The sequence below is a fragment of the Glycine max genome, chromosome 19 (assembly GCF_000004515.6).
Source record: "Glycine max cultivar Williams 82 chromosome 19, Glycine_max_v4.0, whole genome shotgun sequence".
Classification (NCBI taxonomy): Eukaryota; Viridiplantae; Streptophyta; class Magnoliopsida; order Fabales; family Fabaceae; genus Glycine; species Glycine max.
Genome location: NC_038255.2, coordinates 51,123,775 through 51,141,853, shown reverse-complemented (window position 1 = coordinate 51,141,853; position 18,079 = coordinate 51,123,775). Strand labels below are relative to the sequence as shown.

The 18,079-nt window shown below is 37.2% G+C and overlaps 1 protein-coding gene across 2 annotated transcripts; it reads left to right on the top strand.

Moving 5' to 3' along the window:
* Nucleotides 1-251: 251 nt before the first annotated feature.
* Nucleotides 252-17,829, top strand: LOC100812358 (exportin-T). 2 transcript variants are annotated; one of them, XM_003554753.5, is made up of 14 exons: nucleotides 252-2,158; nucleotides 2,367-2,456; nucleotides 2,554-2,643; nucleotides 2,824-2,928; nucleotides 3,135-3,194; nucleotides 3,471-3,533; nucleotides 3,622-3,717; nucleotides 13,030-13,194; nucleotides 13,880-14,053; nucleotides 14,163-14,225; nucleotides 14,299-14,397; nucleotides 16,891-17,037; nucleotides 17,266-17,450; nucleotides 17,576-17,829. In XM_003554753.5, the coding sequence occupies exons 1-13, from the start codon at nucleotides 449-451 to the stop codon at nucleotides 17,353-17,355; spliced, it is 2,952 nt and encodes a 983-aa protein (XP_003554801.1). In that variant the 5' UTR covers nucleotides 252-448; the 3' UTR covers nucleotides 17,356-17,450; nucleotides 17,576-17,829. The 2 variants fall into 2 exon arrangements, with proteins under 2 accessions (XP_003554801.1, XP_006604933.1); XM_006604870.4 differs by having other exon boundaries at nucleotides 17,545-17,829.
* Nucleotides 17,830-18,079: the final 250 nt, after the last annotated feature.

Sequence of the window (18,079 nt, the reverse complement as noted above, 5' to 3'; positions counted from 1 at the left end):
TATTTTCAATAAAATAAACAATTTTTTGCTTTTACCAAATGTTTGTCTAAAGTTTTTTTACTTGAAATAAATAATTTTTGTTTTTTAAGAAGTAAATTTTACAATCTTGTTGAAAAAAATACTTTTAAACATTTTTTAAAATTTAAATAAACTGATGAGAAATTCCCTCTATTTTTTTTTACACAATAAAATTCTCTATAATTAAAAAACCTATTATTTTGTTTTTATTTAAAATCAAACCATAAAAAACCCCTGCAACAGGCAGGCAGCAAACACAGAGAGAAAGTGATAGAAGCTAACAAAAACCCTACCCATATTTATGTTATTAGGTTCTTACTCCATTGATCCGAGAAGCTAAGCCTCTTCAGTTGCCTAGCCCTATAAAGTAAAAACTTTTCCTTACAAATCCCATCCATCCACACCGCACAACTCTGTTCTTCAGAATATTATGGATGATCTGGAGAGAGCGATTCTTGTTATATTTGATGAATCCGGAACCCTTGACGATGACTTGAAGAAACAGGCAGAACTTTACTGTAATGATGTTAAGGAGAAGCCTTTAATTTGTAGATTGTGCATTGAAAAATTATGCTTTTCAAATCTTGTTCAAGTCCAGTTTTGGTGCCTACAGACCTTGCATGAAGTCATTCGAACACGATACTTGACAATGACCCCAGATGAGAGGCACATGATCAGGGGCTCCGTCTTTTCAATTGTGTGCCTCGAAGACAAGAACCTCACAAGGGTTTTGGAAGGCCCTGCATTTATAAAGAACAAGCTTGCACAGGTTTTGATAACTTTGATTTACTTCGAGTACCCTTTGGTTTGGTCCTCCGTCTTTGTTGATTTTTTTCCACATTTGAGCAAAGGCAACGTGGTCATAGACATGTTCTGTAGAGTTTTGAATGCCCTGGATGATGAACTCATTAATTTGGACTACCCTAGAACCCCTGAGGAGTTGACAGTTGCGGGCCGGGTTAAGGACGCAATGAGACAGCAGTGTGTGTGTCAGATAGTTAGAGTTTGGTATGACATTGTTTCTATGTACCGGAATTCTGATCAGGAGCTATGCACTAGTGTGTTAGATTCCATGAGGAGATATATTTCTTGGATAGACATTGGGTTGATAGTCAATGATGCTTTCATCCCTTTGTTGTTTGATTTGATTTTGGTTGGTCCTCTGTCTGTTCAGCTTCGTGGTGCTGCAGTCAGATGCTTGTTAGCAGTTGTTTCTAAGCGAATGGAGCCCCAATCAAAACTGTCATTGTTGCGAAGCCTTCAAATTAGTCGGGTACTTAGGTTAGTGACCGAGGATGGTGATGCCGAGCTGGTCTCTGATATAGCTGCATTGCTTTCTGGGTATGCTGTGGAGGCTTTGGATTGCTTTAAACACTTAAATTCTGAGGATGCTAAAGGAATTTCTATGGAGCTTTTGAGTGAAGTTTTTCCCTCCATTTTCTATGTAATGAAGAATTTTGAGGTAGATGTCAATATCATTCAGTTTCTTTCAGGTTATGTTGCCATTTTGAAGAGCTTTGCTCCTTTGCCGGAGAAGCAACTACTTCACCTGGGACAAATATTGGAAGTTATCCTTGTGCTAATCCGTTATGACCCAGCATACCGCACTAATCTTGATTTCATGGACAAAATTGGTAAAGAGGAGGAAGATAGGATGGTAGAGTTCAGAAAGGATTTATTTGTTCTGCTTCGCACTGTGGGTCGTGTAGCGCCTGATGTAACTCAGTTGTTTATCAGAAATTCGTTGGCAAGTGCTGTTTCAAGATCTTCAGATAGCAATGTGGAGGAGGTGGAAGGTGCACTTTCTCTTTTATATGCACTTGGAGAATCCATAAGCGAGGAAACTATAAGAACTGGGAGTGGGTTGTTGAGTGAGCTGTTGCTTATGCTTCTATCGACAAAGTTTCCTTGTCACTCTAATAGGCTTGTCGCCCTTGTTTATTTGGAGACAGTGACAAGATATGTTAAGTTTATTCAGGATAATACTCAATATATTCCCATGGTTCTGGCTGCCTTTCTTGATGAAAGAGGCATACATCATTCAAACATCAATGTAAGTCGTAGAGCCAGTTATTTGTTTATGAGGGTTGTAAAATTGCTGAAGATGAAGTTGGTGCCTTTTATAGAGACTATTTTGCAGGTAGCAATTATATTATCCATCCCTCTTACATGTTTTTCTGTATTTTAAATGTTCTCAAAACAGTATGTTTTATGAAACAAAATTATATGTAAACTCTTCCTGACTTCTTGCATTTTTTGTTTGGCCTTGATGTGCATGGATGAATCGTGTGATTGGTTACTTCCACCTTCTCTCTTCTCTATTCTTTAAAATGTTCTGATAAATTCAGAGCCTGCAAGATACAGTTGCTCAATTCACTATTACGAATTATACGACAGAAGAGCTATCAGGATCAGAAGATGGTAGCCACATTTTTGAGGTATTCACATTTCCCTAAGTTTCAGGATGTAGAATATTTCTGTGAAATTTTTTGTTGTTATTTTTCTTCTCTTATGTTTATTGACACACTTTGTCAGGCAATTGGTTTATTGATTGGAACAGAAGATGTCCTGCCTGAAAAGCAATCTGATTATCTATCTTCTTTGCTCAGTCCTCTTTGTCAGCAGGTTAATTTTTACTTAAAAATGCAAGATACTTTCTAATCCAAAAAAATAATAAACAAAAAACTGCAAGATACTTAATAAAAATTCTTTGTCCCCATTTCCTGTTTCGAGAATCATTTCTTCTTTTGAGATTATTACGGTTGGTATTTGGTGCATATAATTTCCTATCCTCATTTAATACAGGTTGAGGCACTGCTAAAAAATGCCAAGTTATTGAATGCTGAGGAGACTAATGCTAAAATTGCTGTAACCCAGCAAATTATTATGGCAATTAATTCTCTCAGTAAGGTGCTTTTTCTAATTTAGACTTTTGCTTTCCCCACCTCTGATATTATAAAAGCCTCAAAACTCACATACCATTAGTGATGAAAAAGGTTTATATTTTGTTTGATTGTATCTTAATTTGAAGTTTAAAGGGTACTATTGTGGGTTCAATGAAAATACATTTACAGTTTTGTTTTTCCTCCATTCTTACTATATTGTACATGATCTAGGGCTTTAGCGAGCGTCTTGTAACTGCTAGTCGCCCTGCAATTGGTCTCATGTTTAAGCAGGTTAGTATTTTCAAAATTGTTTGGTTCATGTTCCCTGGAGGTGTATATGGTTTATCAGATGTATAGTTTGTCTTTTTTGTGTTAAGAAGCTTTAGAAAATAATCTTATAGTCTTATAGATGAAAATTATTGAGTTTTGCTATAAAATGTATATTTGCAACATGCTTTGTGTGATTGATAATATTTCATGGTAAGCCTATGTCTATTTTTATTGAACTTGTGTATTGTTTCTTAATATTTTATTTTGCTAAACCTTGCAATTCCGTCTTCTATGTAGACATTGGATGTACTTCTTCAAGTTCTTGTTATATTTCCAAAAGTAGAACCTCTGCGAAACAAGGTATGAGTATGAATTGGATTTAGTGATTGAAAATGTTTGTTTAAAAAAGATCTGTAATTTTTATCCAACATCCATGTATGGTATGTAGGTCACATCTTTTATACACCGGATGGTGGATACACTAGGAGCATCTGTTTTTCCTTACCTTCCAAAGGCATTGGAGCAGTTGCTTGAAGAAATAGAAGTACATATTATCTCTAATTTCTTTACTTAATCCTTTTAAATTTCTAGATCTAAATGCATTTCTTTGCATTGCTATTGGTATTGAAGATTGATTTTGCAGATGTTTATGTTTTGGGGTTGCAAGGGGCATTTGAATGTGATGGCATTGAGAATACTATTCCTCTAATATGTTATCCTCTTTTCTTTTCTTTTTTATCAGCAAAAATAAGGTTATAATATATATAGTGATATAATATCAGTACAAGGGGTACTGTTGTATATACAACCTAGCACCATATTATGCAGAACTATGGTGTCCTAATACAAGCTATACAACAAGAATTAAGTAACCATAGATCTGACTGTAAGCTTGGCGCCCAACTACACAATATCTATATGCTAATCCCCCCTGATTACAAAACCCATCCCTGATTTGGCTGGACCAGTAGTGGAATGGGATGTCATCCTTTTTCCAAGTTTTTTAGCCAGATCCAACACAAGAATAGAGCATTCTCCATCAGATTGTTACCGTTGAAGCTGTCGTTTGAGAAAACAATCCTATTTCTATGGTGCCAAATACACCATGTAAGGGAGATCCACCAAGTCTGCCATTGCTGTAACCTAATACGAGAAGTATTGCAGTAGGAGTGTTGGAGGAAATGATGTCTCGGAATTTGCGGGAATGGTCCCACTATGTTTATCCAAGACATTGATTCCCACCAAAGCAACATGATTTTAACACAATTGAAAAATAGATGAGCTGCATCCTCTTTATTATTTCTGTGGAATGGACATGTGACATCATTAGTTTACACGTTCCTCCTTTTTAAATTGGTCTTTGTTGGCAAACTGTCACGGGTTAATCTCCAAGCAAAAAAAGAGGCTTTACTTGGGATTTTTAGCTTCCATATTGCAGTAAAGACTCCATCTTGGTTCTCGTCTACGAATCCCTATCAAGCAACATGTACGCATTCCCTACTGTATATGTCCCACTTGAATCTCCCTGCCAAACCCAATTGTCTTGTCGCTGAGTTTGTACAATCAGACCTTCTATATCCTCCATAAGTTTTGTAGCCATGTCTATTTCAGCTTCCAAAAGGAATCTCCTCCGTTGCAATTTCCATTCCCAACCTCCATTAGATGTCATCCCCAGCTGCTGGATATATTGGTACTTCTGTTGAGAAGTGTGGTAGAGTCTTGGGTACTTCATCAGCGAAACACCATCATCCTTCCACCCGTCCTCCCAAAACATCACCTTTGATCCACACCCAACATTCCATTTTGTCTCACTTTTAAACCAGCTCCCCTCCTAAGTCGAGTTACAAATGAAACTAAGGTCCCACCACCGTAGGGATTCTGTGTTGTTCCTTCTTGTCTCATCCAAGTTCCTCCATCCTCCATATTTTGAGTCCAAAACTTGAGCCCACAAATCTCCTTGGTGGTGAAACAAATTCCAACGCCATTTTCCGAGAAAGACATAATTGAATTTCACTGAATCCTTGATTCCCAAACCCCCTTTCTCCTTCGGTAAACAGACTAATCCCCAATTTACCCATGCAATCTTCTTCTGATCCCTGTCTCCTCCCCACAAAAATCACCGCTGCAGCCTCACCAACTTATCCACCACCTTCTTCGGAACCCTGGAAAAAGAAATGAAAAAAATAGGGATCAAGTTCAGGACTGACTTTATCAAAGTCACCCTGCCCCCAAAAGAAAGGTACTTTTGTTTTCACTTTGACAATTTTCTCTCACATTTATTGACAATTGGATCCCAAGTCCCACTACGGCTTGGGTTTGCCCCAATAGGGATATCCATATAAGGAAATGGTACAAAAAACAATCTGCAATTTAAATAACTGACAACACTATTCATCCATTGCTCAGGCATTCCAATCGCCCCAAAACTGCTCTTGGCAAAGTTTATCTTTAACCCTGATACCAATTCAAAATTCCTCAACATCACCTTGCTTGCTCTTACATTTGCCATCGTTGCTGTCCCAAAGAAAACAATATCATTTGCATACTGTAATATGCTGATTTCCACATTATTTCTTCCTACTGTGAAACCTTCAAACAGATTATTCTCTTGTGCTTTTCTCATCAGGCCTGTTAACCCCTCTGCAACAATGTTGAATAGGAGTGGGGCTAGTGGGTCCCCTTGCTTGAGTTCTCTTTGAGGAGTGAACTCAGCTGTGGGGCTCCCATTAACCAATATGTAAATAGAGGCAGATTTCAGGCAGCCATCAATCCATACAGTATTAGAACAGTACCATCCTCTGGATCTGTCCTGTTATCACTCCTCTGTTGAGTTCTGTCAATGCTCGGACTATACTCATGGTTGTTCCTTCGAATTAGTTGTCTTTGTTGCTACAATCATTTTTCAGAATCGCCACTGTAATGCCTTCCATTGAGCCGTCCTCGACCTTGTTCTTCATTCTAACAATTTTCTTAACTGGTTTTGTCCACTGCTGTGGCATCTTCAACATCATTTTACTGTCATGTTTAAACGTATCCTGGTTCTGAGTTTCTCTTTGAGTTCCAATCTCATCTGCGATGCATTTTACTGGCATGATTTAGACAATTTTAGGCTCGGAGTTTTGCTCCGGGTTTTGATCTCTGTCATACATCTTTCTGATAGGTTCAGATCTCCGTTTTCATCCACTACAGTGCTGCTTTTCTACTGTGGCTGTTAGCACTAAAGCTAACGATTCGGTTTTTAGGGCATCAAGATCTGTTTGGGTTGGATATTTTATCCTTTGTAGTGGATTATTGGAGGGTTTGTTTTGGTTGGGAGGCGACACTCTAAGTGTCATGTAATTATGTGTAATTCATCAGTACTTCTGGTACTGATCTGATATTATTAATAATATATATATCTATGTTTGCCTTCCAAAAAAAAAAAGATCATAAATCCATTAAAACAAAAATGTAAGAAAAGGAAATGATAAATATCTGAATATCTTTTCTATGTTTCCATTTCTGAAAAAAGGTCAACAAATACAGAATCACACCCTAATTCTCAGACAAAGGACAGCTGTATCCCGCTGTGTGGAAACTTCTAGGAATAATAAAAAGATTAAATAGCCTCCAATGGCTGGAACAACGAAAGTAAACAAAGACTACATAGTCTTTGGACTTCAGTGGCATGTGAGGAGTGTGTTTGGGCCTAATGACCAAAGGAAGGGCCAATGGGCTATCAATACTTGCCCCATCAGCAATGACTTTGTCCTTAAAGTCATGGGAAGGCAAAGGGTCTGTTGCAACTGAAAAAGTGGGTGAATAGTGGATGCCAGCTGTTTCCACTGTATTGGAATACAAAATCACTACTTGAACTGATTGGACAACAGGGGTGGTGGAAAATTGTACTTTCCAAGTGTTGTTAAGGCCCAAGTCATTAGCAACGGAGGCGTCAAGAGACTTTTTAGAGGGAGAAGTAACTATCTATGTAGTTGCTGCCTGAAGAAGAAGATCGTTGGGGAGCTTTGGAGGAGAAGGAGGAGGGTCACGAACGAAATGCTTGGGCAGAGAAGCGTGGAACACAAGATGAATCCGGGCATAGCTGGGGAGGTCCAGGTGATAGGCTACTTCTTCGATACAATGAATGATTTTGTAAGGGCCATGATATCGACGCAGAAACTTCTAAGATCGAGCAAGAGCCACAGAGGTCTGGCAATAGGGTCGGAGCCCAATCTTTGACGTTGAAGGTAATGTCTTGGCGATGTTTGTTAGCCTGATCCCGCATGCATTGTCGTGTTTTACGAAGATTCTCTTGTAATTGACTAAGGATTTTTGATCTATTTTGCAGGGTATGGCTGACCAAGGTTTGATCGGTGGAACCAATAAGATAGTCAGGTATTCCTAGTGGTGAACGGCCATAGAGGGCTTTGAAAGGTGACATGCCGATAGCTCTATGAAGAGAAGAATTGTACCAATACTCAACGAGGTGCAAGTATACTAGCTACAAGGGCATTCACTAGTGAAGCAACGTATGTAAGCACCGATAGATCTGTTCATAGCTTTCATTTGGCCGTCAGTCTTCGGATGATGAGCTGTGGAATATTTCAATTGAGTGCCCTCGAGACGGAACAGTTCGTGCCAAAACTTACTAAGGAGGATCCTATCTTGATCTGTGACAATAGAACGGGGCAACCCATGAAGTCTATAAATCTCAACAGAGAAGTGTGAAGCTAAGTCTTGGGCCGGAAACTTGGCTGGGATGGCAATAAAATGTGCATACTTGGTTAAACGGTCAACGACGACCCAGATGACAGAATGACCCAAATAAACTCTTGTTGAATGTTTTGCACATCTGGGATGAACAACCTGTTCTAGAAAAAATGAGGCCTCTAGAAATCTGGTAGGCTTCTTTCAATTCATTGTCATTTTTGCACTTGGAAAAAAATTCTTTGGAAGTTGGGTCTGATTCATATAACTTGCGCAAGTTGTTGAAGATAGCCAGGACAGGTAAAGTGAGGGAAAATAAGACACTACAGATCCATCTTGACTTCGGGAAAGGGCATCTGCAACTCGATTCTCTTTTCCTGGTTTATAGAGAATCTCATATGAGTAGCCGCTGCTGGGTGGCCCAATGATGTTGCTCAAGGGTTTGGAAAGATTGAGTGAGCATATGTCGCAAACTCTGGTGATCTGTAAATACCCGAAAGTGATGGCATATAAGGTATTTTCTCCATTTTTTTACTATTTCTGTAATAGCATACATCTCTCTTGCATATGCTGAAGCCTTTTGCTGAAAAATGCTACTGGATGCCCTTGTTGAGACAACACAGCCTCCACTGCTAAAGCAGAAGCATTAATCTCATTATCCAAGGGAAGAGTAAAGTCCAAAAGTTTCAAGACTGGAGCAGTTGTGAGAGCCAATTTGAGTTTTGTAAATGCTTGAGCTATGTTTGTTGTGAATGTATGTATACATGATTTTGATGATGTCAAAAGAAGAATCAAACAAGGCTCATTTTGCTTCAAGATTAATACAAGATTGTTTCAACAAACAAAGCCTTGATTCAAGATTTCTTCAAGATCAAGCCTTGCCTCACAATGAAAGGTTTCAAGTCATTCAAGGCACATGTAATTGATTACCAATACATGTAATCGATTACCAATGGTTTGAAAGTGTGTAATCGATTACCAGAAACTCTGAACGTTGGGAATTCAAATTTTAAATGAAGGGTCACAACTGTTCAAGAAAAACAACTGTGTAATCGATTACACTAATTCTGTAATCGATTACTAGAGAGGATTTTCAAGGAATATCGCCAACAGTCACATCTTTTCATTAGATTTGTGAATGACCATCAAAGGCCTATAAATAGGTGACTTGGACACGAATTTTATGCAGAGAGTTTTGCTTGGCAAAAATGTCTTATCCTCTCAAAAGACAATGAGAGAGATTTCAAAAGAACTTCATTGTCAAATGCTCTCTCAAAAGAAATCCTTGGCCAAACATTTGCAAAATCTATAAGGATTCTTACATGATCTTCATTGTAATATTCTTCTCTTGAAGAGAGAATTCTTCTTCCATTCTTCTTATTCAATGAGATTGGTTAAGAGACTGTGAGTCTCTTGTTGTAAAGGATTCCTGAACACAAGGGATGGGTTGTCCCTGTGTGGTTCAGACTTTGTAATGGATTTTACAAAGATAGTGGAAATCTCAAGTGGGTTGCTTGAGTACTGGACGTAGGCACGGGAAGTGGCCGAACCAGTATAAAATTGTGTTTGCGTTCTCTCTTCCCTTATCTCATTTATGTTATTGCAATCAATTTTGCCTTGCATGTTTATAGAACATTATTAAATTGATTGTTGTTGCTTCTTCTACATTCTAAGCCTATCCCTCTTAAGATTATTGAGGCCACAAGGTCCAACATTTGTATCCCAGATAAACTCATTAGTGGACTTAAGCAAATTAGTATGGGGAGCTGCGATCTTAGCGTAGTGTTGAATGAATCTGGAATAAAAGCTAGATAAACCCAAGAATCCATGTAATGCTGAGATGTTTCTGGGTGGTGGCCAAGCTGAAATTGCTTTTAACTTTGATGTCTCAGGTTGGATGTCACGTGCTGATATAATATGGCCCAAATAGTCAATTGCAAACGTGCATTTAGTTAGCTTAGTGTAAAAAGAATTAGACGAGTAGGTCTAAAACGAAGCTAAGGTGTAGCAAATGATCAACATAAGTGGAACTATAAATCTAAGATATCATAAAAAAGAACCAAAACAAAATGACGTAAATGAGGCCTAAGCAAGTCATTCATGCCAGCTTGAAAAGTTGAGGGAGCATTAGTAAGCCCAAAAGGCATCCCTAAGAACTTGTAGTGGCCATCAAAAGTGCGGAATGCAGTTTTATGCGTATCCTTTGAGTGCACCCGAATTTGATGATATCTGGATCATAAATCAATCTTGGAAAAAATAGTAGCATTCCCTAACTCATCAAGTAATTCATCAATTGTAGGGATAGGAACATGGTCTTTAATGGTTACTACGTTTAAAGCCCAATAATCCACACAAACTCTCCAAGTGCCATCCTTTTTCTTAACAAGCAAAACTGGAGAAGAAAATGGGCTATGGCTGGGGGCAATTAAGCCATCATTAAGAAACTCATTAATCATTTTAGACATGGTTTCTTTATAGGCATGCGGGTGCCTATAAGGTTTAGCCTTAACAGAGGGGTATTAGGAATTAAGGGAATGTGATGGTCATGTGCCCTAATGGGTGGTAAGTTGTAGGGATTTGCAAATACTCTAGAGTAATTTTGCAAAAGGGCCTGAAGATCTGGTAGGTATTGATGAAAGGGAGGAAAATCAGTTAACACAACCTCACTAGTGGGACTAGAAAGGTTAGGAGGGTCGTCCGCAATGGTCAATAGGTGAAAAGTGGTCACTGAATCAGTATGCATGAGGTGGCAGAGTTACTGAAAAGTGGTAAATTGAGGATTTAATAGTTCCCCTTTTAAAGTAATGGAGCAATCATTGTAAGTAAAAGTCGTGCAAGGGACTACAAAGTCAGAAATAATGGGGCCCAAAGTTCTCAACCGTTCCATACCCAATACCAAATCAGCTCCCTGGATAGGTAACAAATAAAATGGTAAAGTAAACAAATGGTTTTGGACTAAAAGAGGCACGTTAGTCCATTGACCATTACAAATTAAATGATTTCCATCACCAATCATAACAGGGAAAGTTTTAATCGGTGAAATGGGAAGTTGCAAATGTTTGGCCAATCTTGGTTGCATGATGTTGTGGAAGCTACCAGTGTCCATTAATACCATCATCAGGTTTCTCCATATGGTTCCATGGAAGCGAAGACTTTGAAGGGATGATGTGCCATCCAAAGCTTGTAGTGATAACTGAAGATGAACCGAGGTATCATGAGTTTCCTGAACTAGGTCCTCGTGAGATGAAGAGGAGGCTAGAATATCAGGAGTAGACTCAGAGGTGTCCTTATCCATGAGTAGGAGCAAGTATTGTTTGGCCTGGCAACGATGGCCATATGAAAGCGTTCATAACAGTAGAAACAAAGTCCTTCAGTACGCCGTTCCTGCTGTTGAGAGGGCATCAAATGCTTGATGGGCAACACACCAGGATTGGTTGGCACCTTTGGAGTGGTAGTGGGAACACTTGTAGGAGTGGAACACAGATTGGTGCGAGAACAAGTACCTTTAACCTTATCTTCAATCAACTTGGCAAGCCCAATTGCATTAGAAAAGGAAGTGGGCCTTAATATAGCTAGCTCTTGGCGGATGTCTGGGTTTAACCCTGAAATGAAACAATTGAGAATGGCATCAGGTGTGAGACCATAAACTTGGTTACACAGTTTCTCAAATTGAAGTTGATAATCAGAATCAGAGGTATGTTGGCACCACTTAAAAGGCTGCCTTCTGATTCTCAAAGGTGGATGGACCAAACCTGAGTTCTAAAGCGTGAGTGAAGGACCCCCAATCAGAGAGCTGATGATTAGTGTGCATCCACTGGTACCATTCAAGAGCGTCACGTTTCATGTAGAAAGCAACCATGGCAACACGCTGGTCGGCTGGAATTTGGTACAACATGAAATATTGTTTTGCCCAAAACAACTAGTCTAACGGTTTGGTGCTGTCAAAAGGTAAGAGGTGAAGCTTGGGTTAGCTGACCTGGGAATGAAGGTAGGGTATGGAAGCGACTTGGTGATCGAAGAGGTTGGAGATGGGCGAAGTAGGGGTAGGGAAGGATTTGGTTTTAGGGCGTAAAGATCATTAATCCATTAAAACAAAAAGGCAAGAAAAGGAAATAAAAAATATCTGAATAACCTCTCTAAGTTTCCATTTCTCAAAAAAAGTCAATAAATACAGAATCACTCCCTAATTCTCAGACAAAGGACAGCCGTATCCAGTTGTGTGGAAACTTCTAGGAATGATAAAAAACTCAAATAACCTCCAATGGCTAGAACAACAAAAGTAAGCAAAGACTACACATAGTCTTTGAACTTCAGTGGCATGTGAGGAGTGCATTTGGGCCTAATGACCAAAGGAGGGCCCAATGGGCTATCAGTTGCCACTGTTGTCCATGGTTTTTTCAGTGGCACTATCTGATGGCTGTTTCCTACCAGAGCCTCCTCATAGATGATTTTATGCATGTTCACACTGTTGTTGTGTAGACATGGTTCTTCCATGTGCTACCGTCCTCCTCCACACATGGTGGCATGTCCCAGCCAGTTTTTTGATTCTTCAATATTATCTGATTCATGTCGCCATCATTGTCCTGAATCTGCTGCCCTAAGTTAATTGTTTTTTGGCCTTGCGGCTCTCTATTCAGGTTTTTCGCCACTGTTTGGTTTGTTTTCTCTCTCCTCCAATTGAGCCATAATCTTCTTTGCTCAGATCTGCTCTCTTTGGTTCAAATCGTGCACTGTGAGATCAGCTTGGCCTTGTAGTCTTCCTAGGGAAGCTTGGCCGCACGACTTTCCTTTAAAAATAATCCTGGCTCATGCAGCTTTACTAGAAATATTGGCTGGTCCCTGAGAAATAAGAATAATCTTAGATTCTTAGTCCTGCCATTCTATAATCTCAAATTATATTATTTAGTAGTTTCTTTTTCTAAAGGGTTTATTTGTATCAAGCTTAAAGCTGTGCAAGCTTTTGCTTAAGGGTGGTCCCTGAGAAATATCCAAAATATCTATTCATATGAATATCTGAGTATTGTAAATATTCTATTTCCGTCCCTCTTTATCTGAAACCCCATAATTTCAACACGAAGTGATATATTTGTTTTGCACCTGAATTTGGTTGTTTCCTTTGGTGTTGGTTGAAGATAACACTGTTTAATGTCTTTTTTATGTTTTATTGCAGCCAAAGCAGATGGTTGGTTTTCTTTTGTTACTCAATCAACTTATCTGCAAGTTCAATACTTTGGTGCATGACATTTTGGAAGAAATATTTCCATCTGTCGCCGAGCGGATATTCAGTGTTATTCCTAGAAATGGATTACCTTCTGGTCCTGATGCAATCACTGAGGTCTGAAAATGCTGATGCAGTTACCTAATAAGTAGCTGGGTTATGTTGTGCCTTTTCTTTTAGTTTACTTGCTTTAAGTTACCTTTGTATTTATTTGTTATATGATTGCTCTTTATGATTTGATTATTGTTCATCAAATTTTTAAGAAGTTAGTGAGACAGTTCTTGTTAGTTTTATTGCCAAATGTCCACTTTTCTATATGCTTTTTGTGCTTTCTACAAGTTATGGAGCCATAAAACGACAAATCTGATGGACCTTAGATTAAGGGAACTCTAAGAATTTGGACTTAGGGCCTAACTCAACTCCACAAAACTGATGTGTAAGATAAGGATCGACCAAGCTTTATAAGCTCTATTTAAGCCATATCTCTAGTCGATGTGGAACTAAACACCACCCTTTGAGGTTGCAATTAAGACTTCTCCCAAAGAGGCTGCGTTAGCTTTTCAACAGAAACAATAGCGCTGCATTTGCTTTTAACACTGCTAATTTATTCTGGTACTTAATAGCTGTGTCGTGGCATATAAATTGAATGTTTTTCTTAGTTCATAACTATGTTATTTCGAATGTGAAATTTATCGAAGAAATGCATCTTTTTGCATTACCATTTAACTTATTCTTTGCATCTAAACCCTCTCAAATGTATATGCATGATAATGATAATGAGATTATTATTTTTCCCTTTCAGGAAATTCGTGAATTGCAAGAACTTCAGCGAACACTGTATACATTTCTTCATGTGATTACTACACATGACCTGTCTCCTGTATTTCTTTCCCCAAAATGTAAAGCATACCTGGATCCAGTGATGCAGTTGCTTTTGTACTCTTCTTGTAATCATAAGGATATTCTTGTAAGAAAGGTATGTGTAGTGTTTTCTATTTCTTCAGCTATGGGTCATTATTTTTCCTGGATTAATACTTTTGACAAAATGTACATTCTGAATCATACTTGTTATTTTCACAATTTAGGCATGTGTACAGATTTTTATTAGATTAATTAAAGATTGGTGTGCCCAGCCTTATGAAGAAAAGGTAGATTCTACTCACTTCTGCTTATCCTTTTTTTTTTTTGAGATTTTTTCCCTAAATAGTCAATGGTTTTCAGGTTCCTGGTTTTCGAAGTTTTGTGATTGAAGCATTTGCTACAAACTGCTGTTTGTACAGTGTGCTGGACAGATCTTTTGAGCTCCATGATGCAAATACTGTAAGATACATGTATTATTGTTTTAATCATTCTTTTAGTCACTCTTTGTCTCTTTCAAGTGATATGATACTGTTATCCAAAACCATTGTGTATATGGTAAGATTTCTCTCTCACTTCGGCTCCTTGTAATAAGACAGATTATAATTCATAACAGAAGGTAGAGTTTGCATTCTCATTCTTTGGCCTGTGAAGAAACCTATTTGCTTGTTTGTTTTTAATAAAAATGGATGTCATTAAAGGAGACCTCAAGAAAAAGATTTGAAGCAGAATTTAAAAATTTATTTTACATACTTGTACAACAGAAAGAATGATGCCAATAAAAGTGAACATTCATAAATATGGTTTATTTGAAGTAATAACAAGAGGATCATGATTGTAAGATGGTGCAAATAACATAGAATATAAATATTTTCAACAAGAGTATAACATTGGTTTTAGAATTTGGAATTGTCTAACATGTGATCATCTAAAGAATTCTTTGCAAGAACTATAGTTTGAATTGTAAATGGGGTTTATTATATAGGTCTAGGGTTATCTTGCTAATCCTTTTGGAAAATTATTGTTCCCCTTCTTCCTTAGTTGAATGCAATGAAAGTTGTATGGGGATTCCAGCTAGATCGAGCATTTGGTAATTTGGTCCCATATGACGGTAGTTCATCTTCACCATATGATTGTAGGATAGTATGGACAAGCATTAAGTACTTGAGCATACTTATGCATAGCGAGAAGGAAAACATCAGTAAATGAATATGTCTTTTTTTTTTTTTTGTCTGTGTGTAATTCTTTTAAAGGTCTAAATGATTGTATTTCATATTAGTTAGTTTCTGAGATAATCAGCTTAACTTTCATCTTTAAGTTCTATGCCAACTTACTGAGTACTTTTTTTCTTCGGTGCATTATTCTTCTCAATTTATTTGGACTTTTGGAGAAGTCTTGTTGGCTGAAAAGTTCAAGGCGTTATAATTGACAACTAGGACAATGATATTTTTCTTTCAATTTGTATGATATGGATTCTGAAATTTTTGTATTATCTAAAAAAACGTTTTGCAAGAACCTGAAGGAGGCTTTTTCCTAAAGGGGTTGGGTTGGCTTTGTATTTCGTCCTATCTATCGATTCTCCCTCGTGTGGTTTAGGCTTTTTATGCCTTGTATTCATATCTATATTTTCAGTACACCTAGTACTGAAGTTCATATATAATATTTAATTTTTGCTGTGCAAAAAAAAAAAGAACCATACTAAGAAGTGTACTTGAGGGTTATTATTGAGATGTGTAGTTAGATTTTCACTTTCTAACTAGAAGTTAAGCTACCATTCTGACTTGCTTATCCTTTTGGAAAATTATTTATCTTAAAAGTGACAGTGAATAGCTCAATTTACCGTGGAATGCAAAGACAAATCATACAGTGGTTCAAGCTAGATTAAGTATTTGATGATTTAGTCTATTACTCTAGTATAAGGTAGTTTATCATATAATTGCAGGATAGTATCAACCCCTTACCATCACTTTTTCATGCATGATTCGCTGACTACTAGTATTATGCTGTTCAGGTTCCTAATATTTCTTGAAATTGGAGTAATATAGAAACTAACGAATTAGAGTTCCTTCTGCTCTTGTTAAATCTCTCCACCCATCCAGATAGGAGATTTTGGACTTTGAATTTTCACAGGTTTTTAACTCTATTTCAGTCATGAAAGGCATATCTTTCCTTGACAAATCCATTTGAAAAGCTAAAAATCTCAAAGCATCTAAAAGTCAAGCCCTTTGTTTTAACAATGGTACATGATAGGATGAGTACTTGTTGCAGATATGTAAAGCTTGCAATGTCCCTTGATGTGTGTTATGTGTTGGTGTAATTTAGACATAGTTGATCTCTTATATTTTTATTAAAGGTTTTGGGTGGAATAAGGAGGCTTAGGCTTGTTGACAATGTGCAGTTTTGTCAGTCTTGTGGTTTGTTTATTTGGGTAACAATGCTTGTATATTCAAGGGTGTCTCTTTGATCTTAGACTTGCTATGGAATAAGTGCATGTTTGGAACTATTTTTTGAGAAAATGCTTACTTGTTTTACAAAAGCTCTCTTAGAAAGTTGGAAAAAATAAGCAAGTATTTTTGCAAAATAAGTTGAACCAAACACACAAAGATTGGTTTTGGCTTCTAATTGGCTTTCTGCGTTTGGTTGTTTGAAGGAAATTTCTTTGACTGATAAAGGAAAAATAGGGAAAAAATTGTATTATGGTATGAACAACTATCATGGGGAACTTGGAGCATACTAGGTATTATGAACAACTATCATGGGGTACTTGGAGCATACTAGGTGCATTGAGGGAACATGTCAAATTAATGATTAGTTATCTGGTTTTTGGTGTTTGTTACTTCGGAAGGAACTTAAATATTTGCTCAATTTATTTAACTGAGAAAGCTGAATTTCTTATCTTAGTGCTTTGATGGTTTATGCCAAATTTTAGTACTCATTTTCTATTTTTCTATACAGTTTGTTTTGTTTGGAGAAATTGTGCTGGCACAGAAGGTAATGTATGAAAAATTTGGGGATGATTTTCTAGTTCATTTTGTATCGAAAGGATTTTCTTCTGCACATTGCCCACCAGATCTGGCAGAGCAATATCGTCAAAAATTGCAGGTATTCAAAGTTTATGGAGCTGAAATGCTTATAGTATACTTCTATAGTCCTGGTGAAATAATAAAAAATCATTGATTCATTTTGTCCCATATTGTTTCCTGCAACTTATTCTCTGTCAATCTGGAATGTCTTGCTAAGTAAAGTGAATCTTAGTGTGTTGTTTTCTAGGTGAATCACCCATTGAATATCTGTTGTAGTGGGCTTAGTATTCCCTATATTTTTCTGCAGGGTGGTGATTTCAAGGCACTAAAATCTTTCTATCAGTCACTAGTGGAAAATTTGAGACTGCAGCAGAATGGAAGCCTTATATTCAGATAGCATACTTGTAATGGAAAATTAAGAGTCCTCTTCCTATATATGGCTATGTTTTTTGGCCGTCTCCTAGTTTGGTGCTTCATTTCTGTCTACTGAAGGTAATTATGATTGTGTTTGATGAAATCAAGTTTGAGGTGTTTTCTATTTTTATTTTATTTTTCCCAATCACTAGTAAACTTTCCCCCTCAATAGTGCGGTCATGAAACGGTGGTGAACACTGCAGGGTGGTGTATATAGCTTTTGCGGATGAGAGATGGATATTCTCCTTGCCCTGATTTTGATGAGTTCCTCATGCAACCTGACCAATCAGCTAATTGTCTCGGGTCTTTCTGTATTCTTTTTGTCCCTCAGTTGTAAATTTTTTGTATTCTCTTAACAGTGGAGTTACATCCATCGGAAGCTTGTCAATATGAGATCAAAATTTTGGTGTTTATTTCTCAACTCTCTTTCTCCGTGTAATATATTATTAATTTTTTAGAACAACTATTTATTTGAGAATAAAATTGGAATAGATGTTTAAATATTTAATTTAAAAGTGAAAATATAAGTCAATTTAGAATATTTTTTAAAGATTAAAATTGTAGTCATTTTGGTACAGAGAGAGTAGTATTTATTTAGGTCTCATTCAAGGTGGTTATAATTTTTTGGTAAATACAATTTTTAAAATAAAATGTATTTGATAAAAATGAATTTGAAATGATTTTTAATTTAATTTTGAAATTGTTTT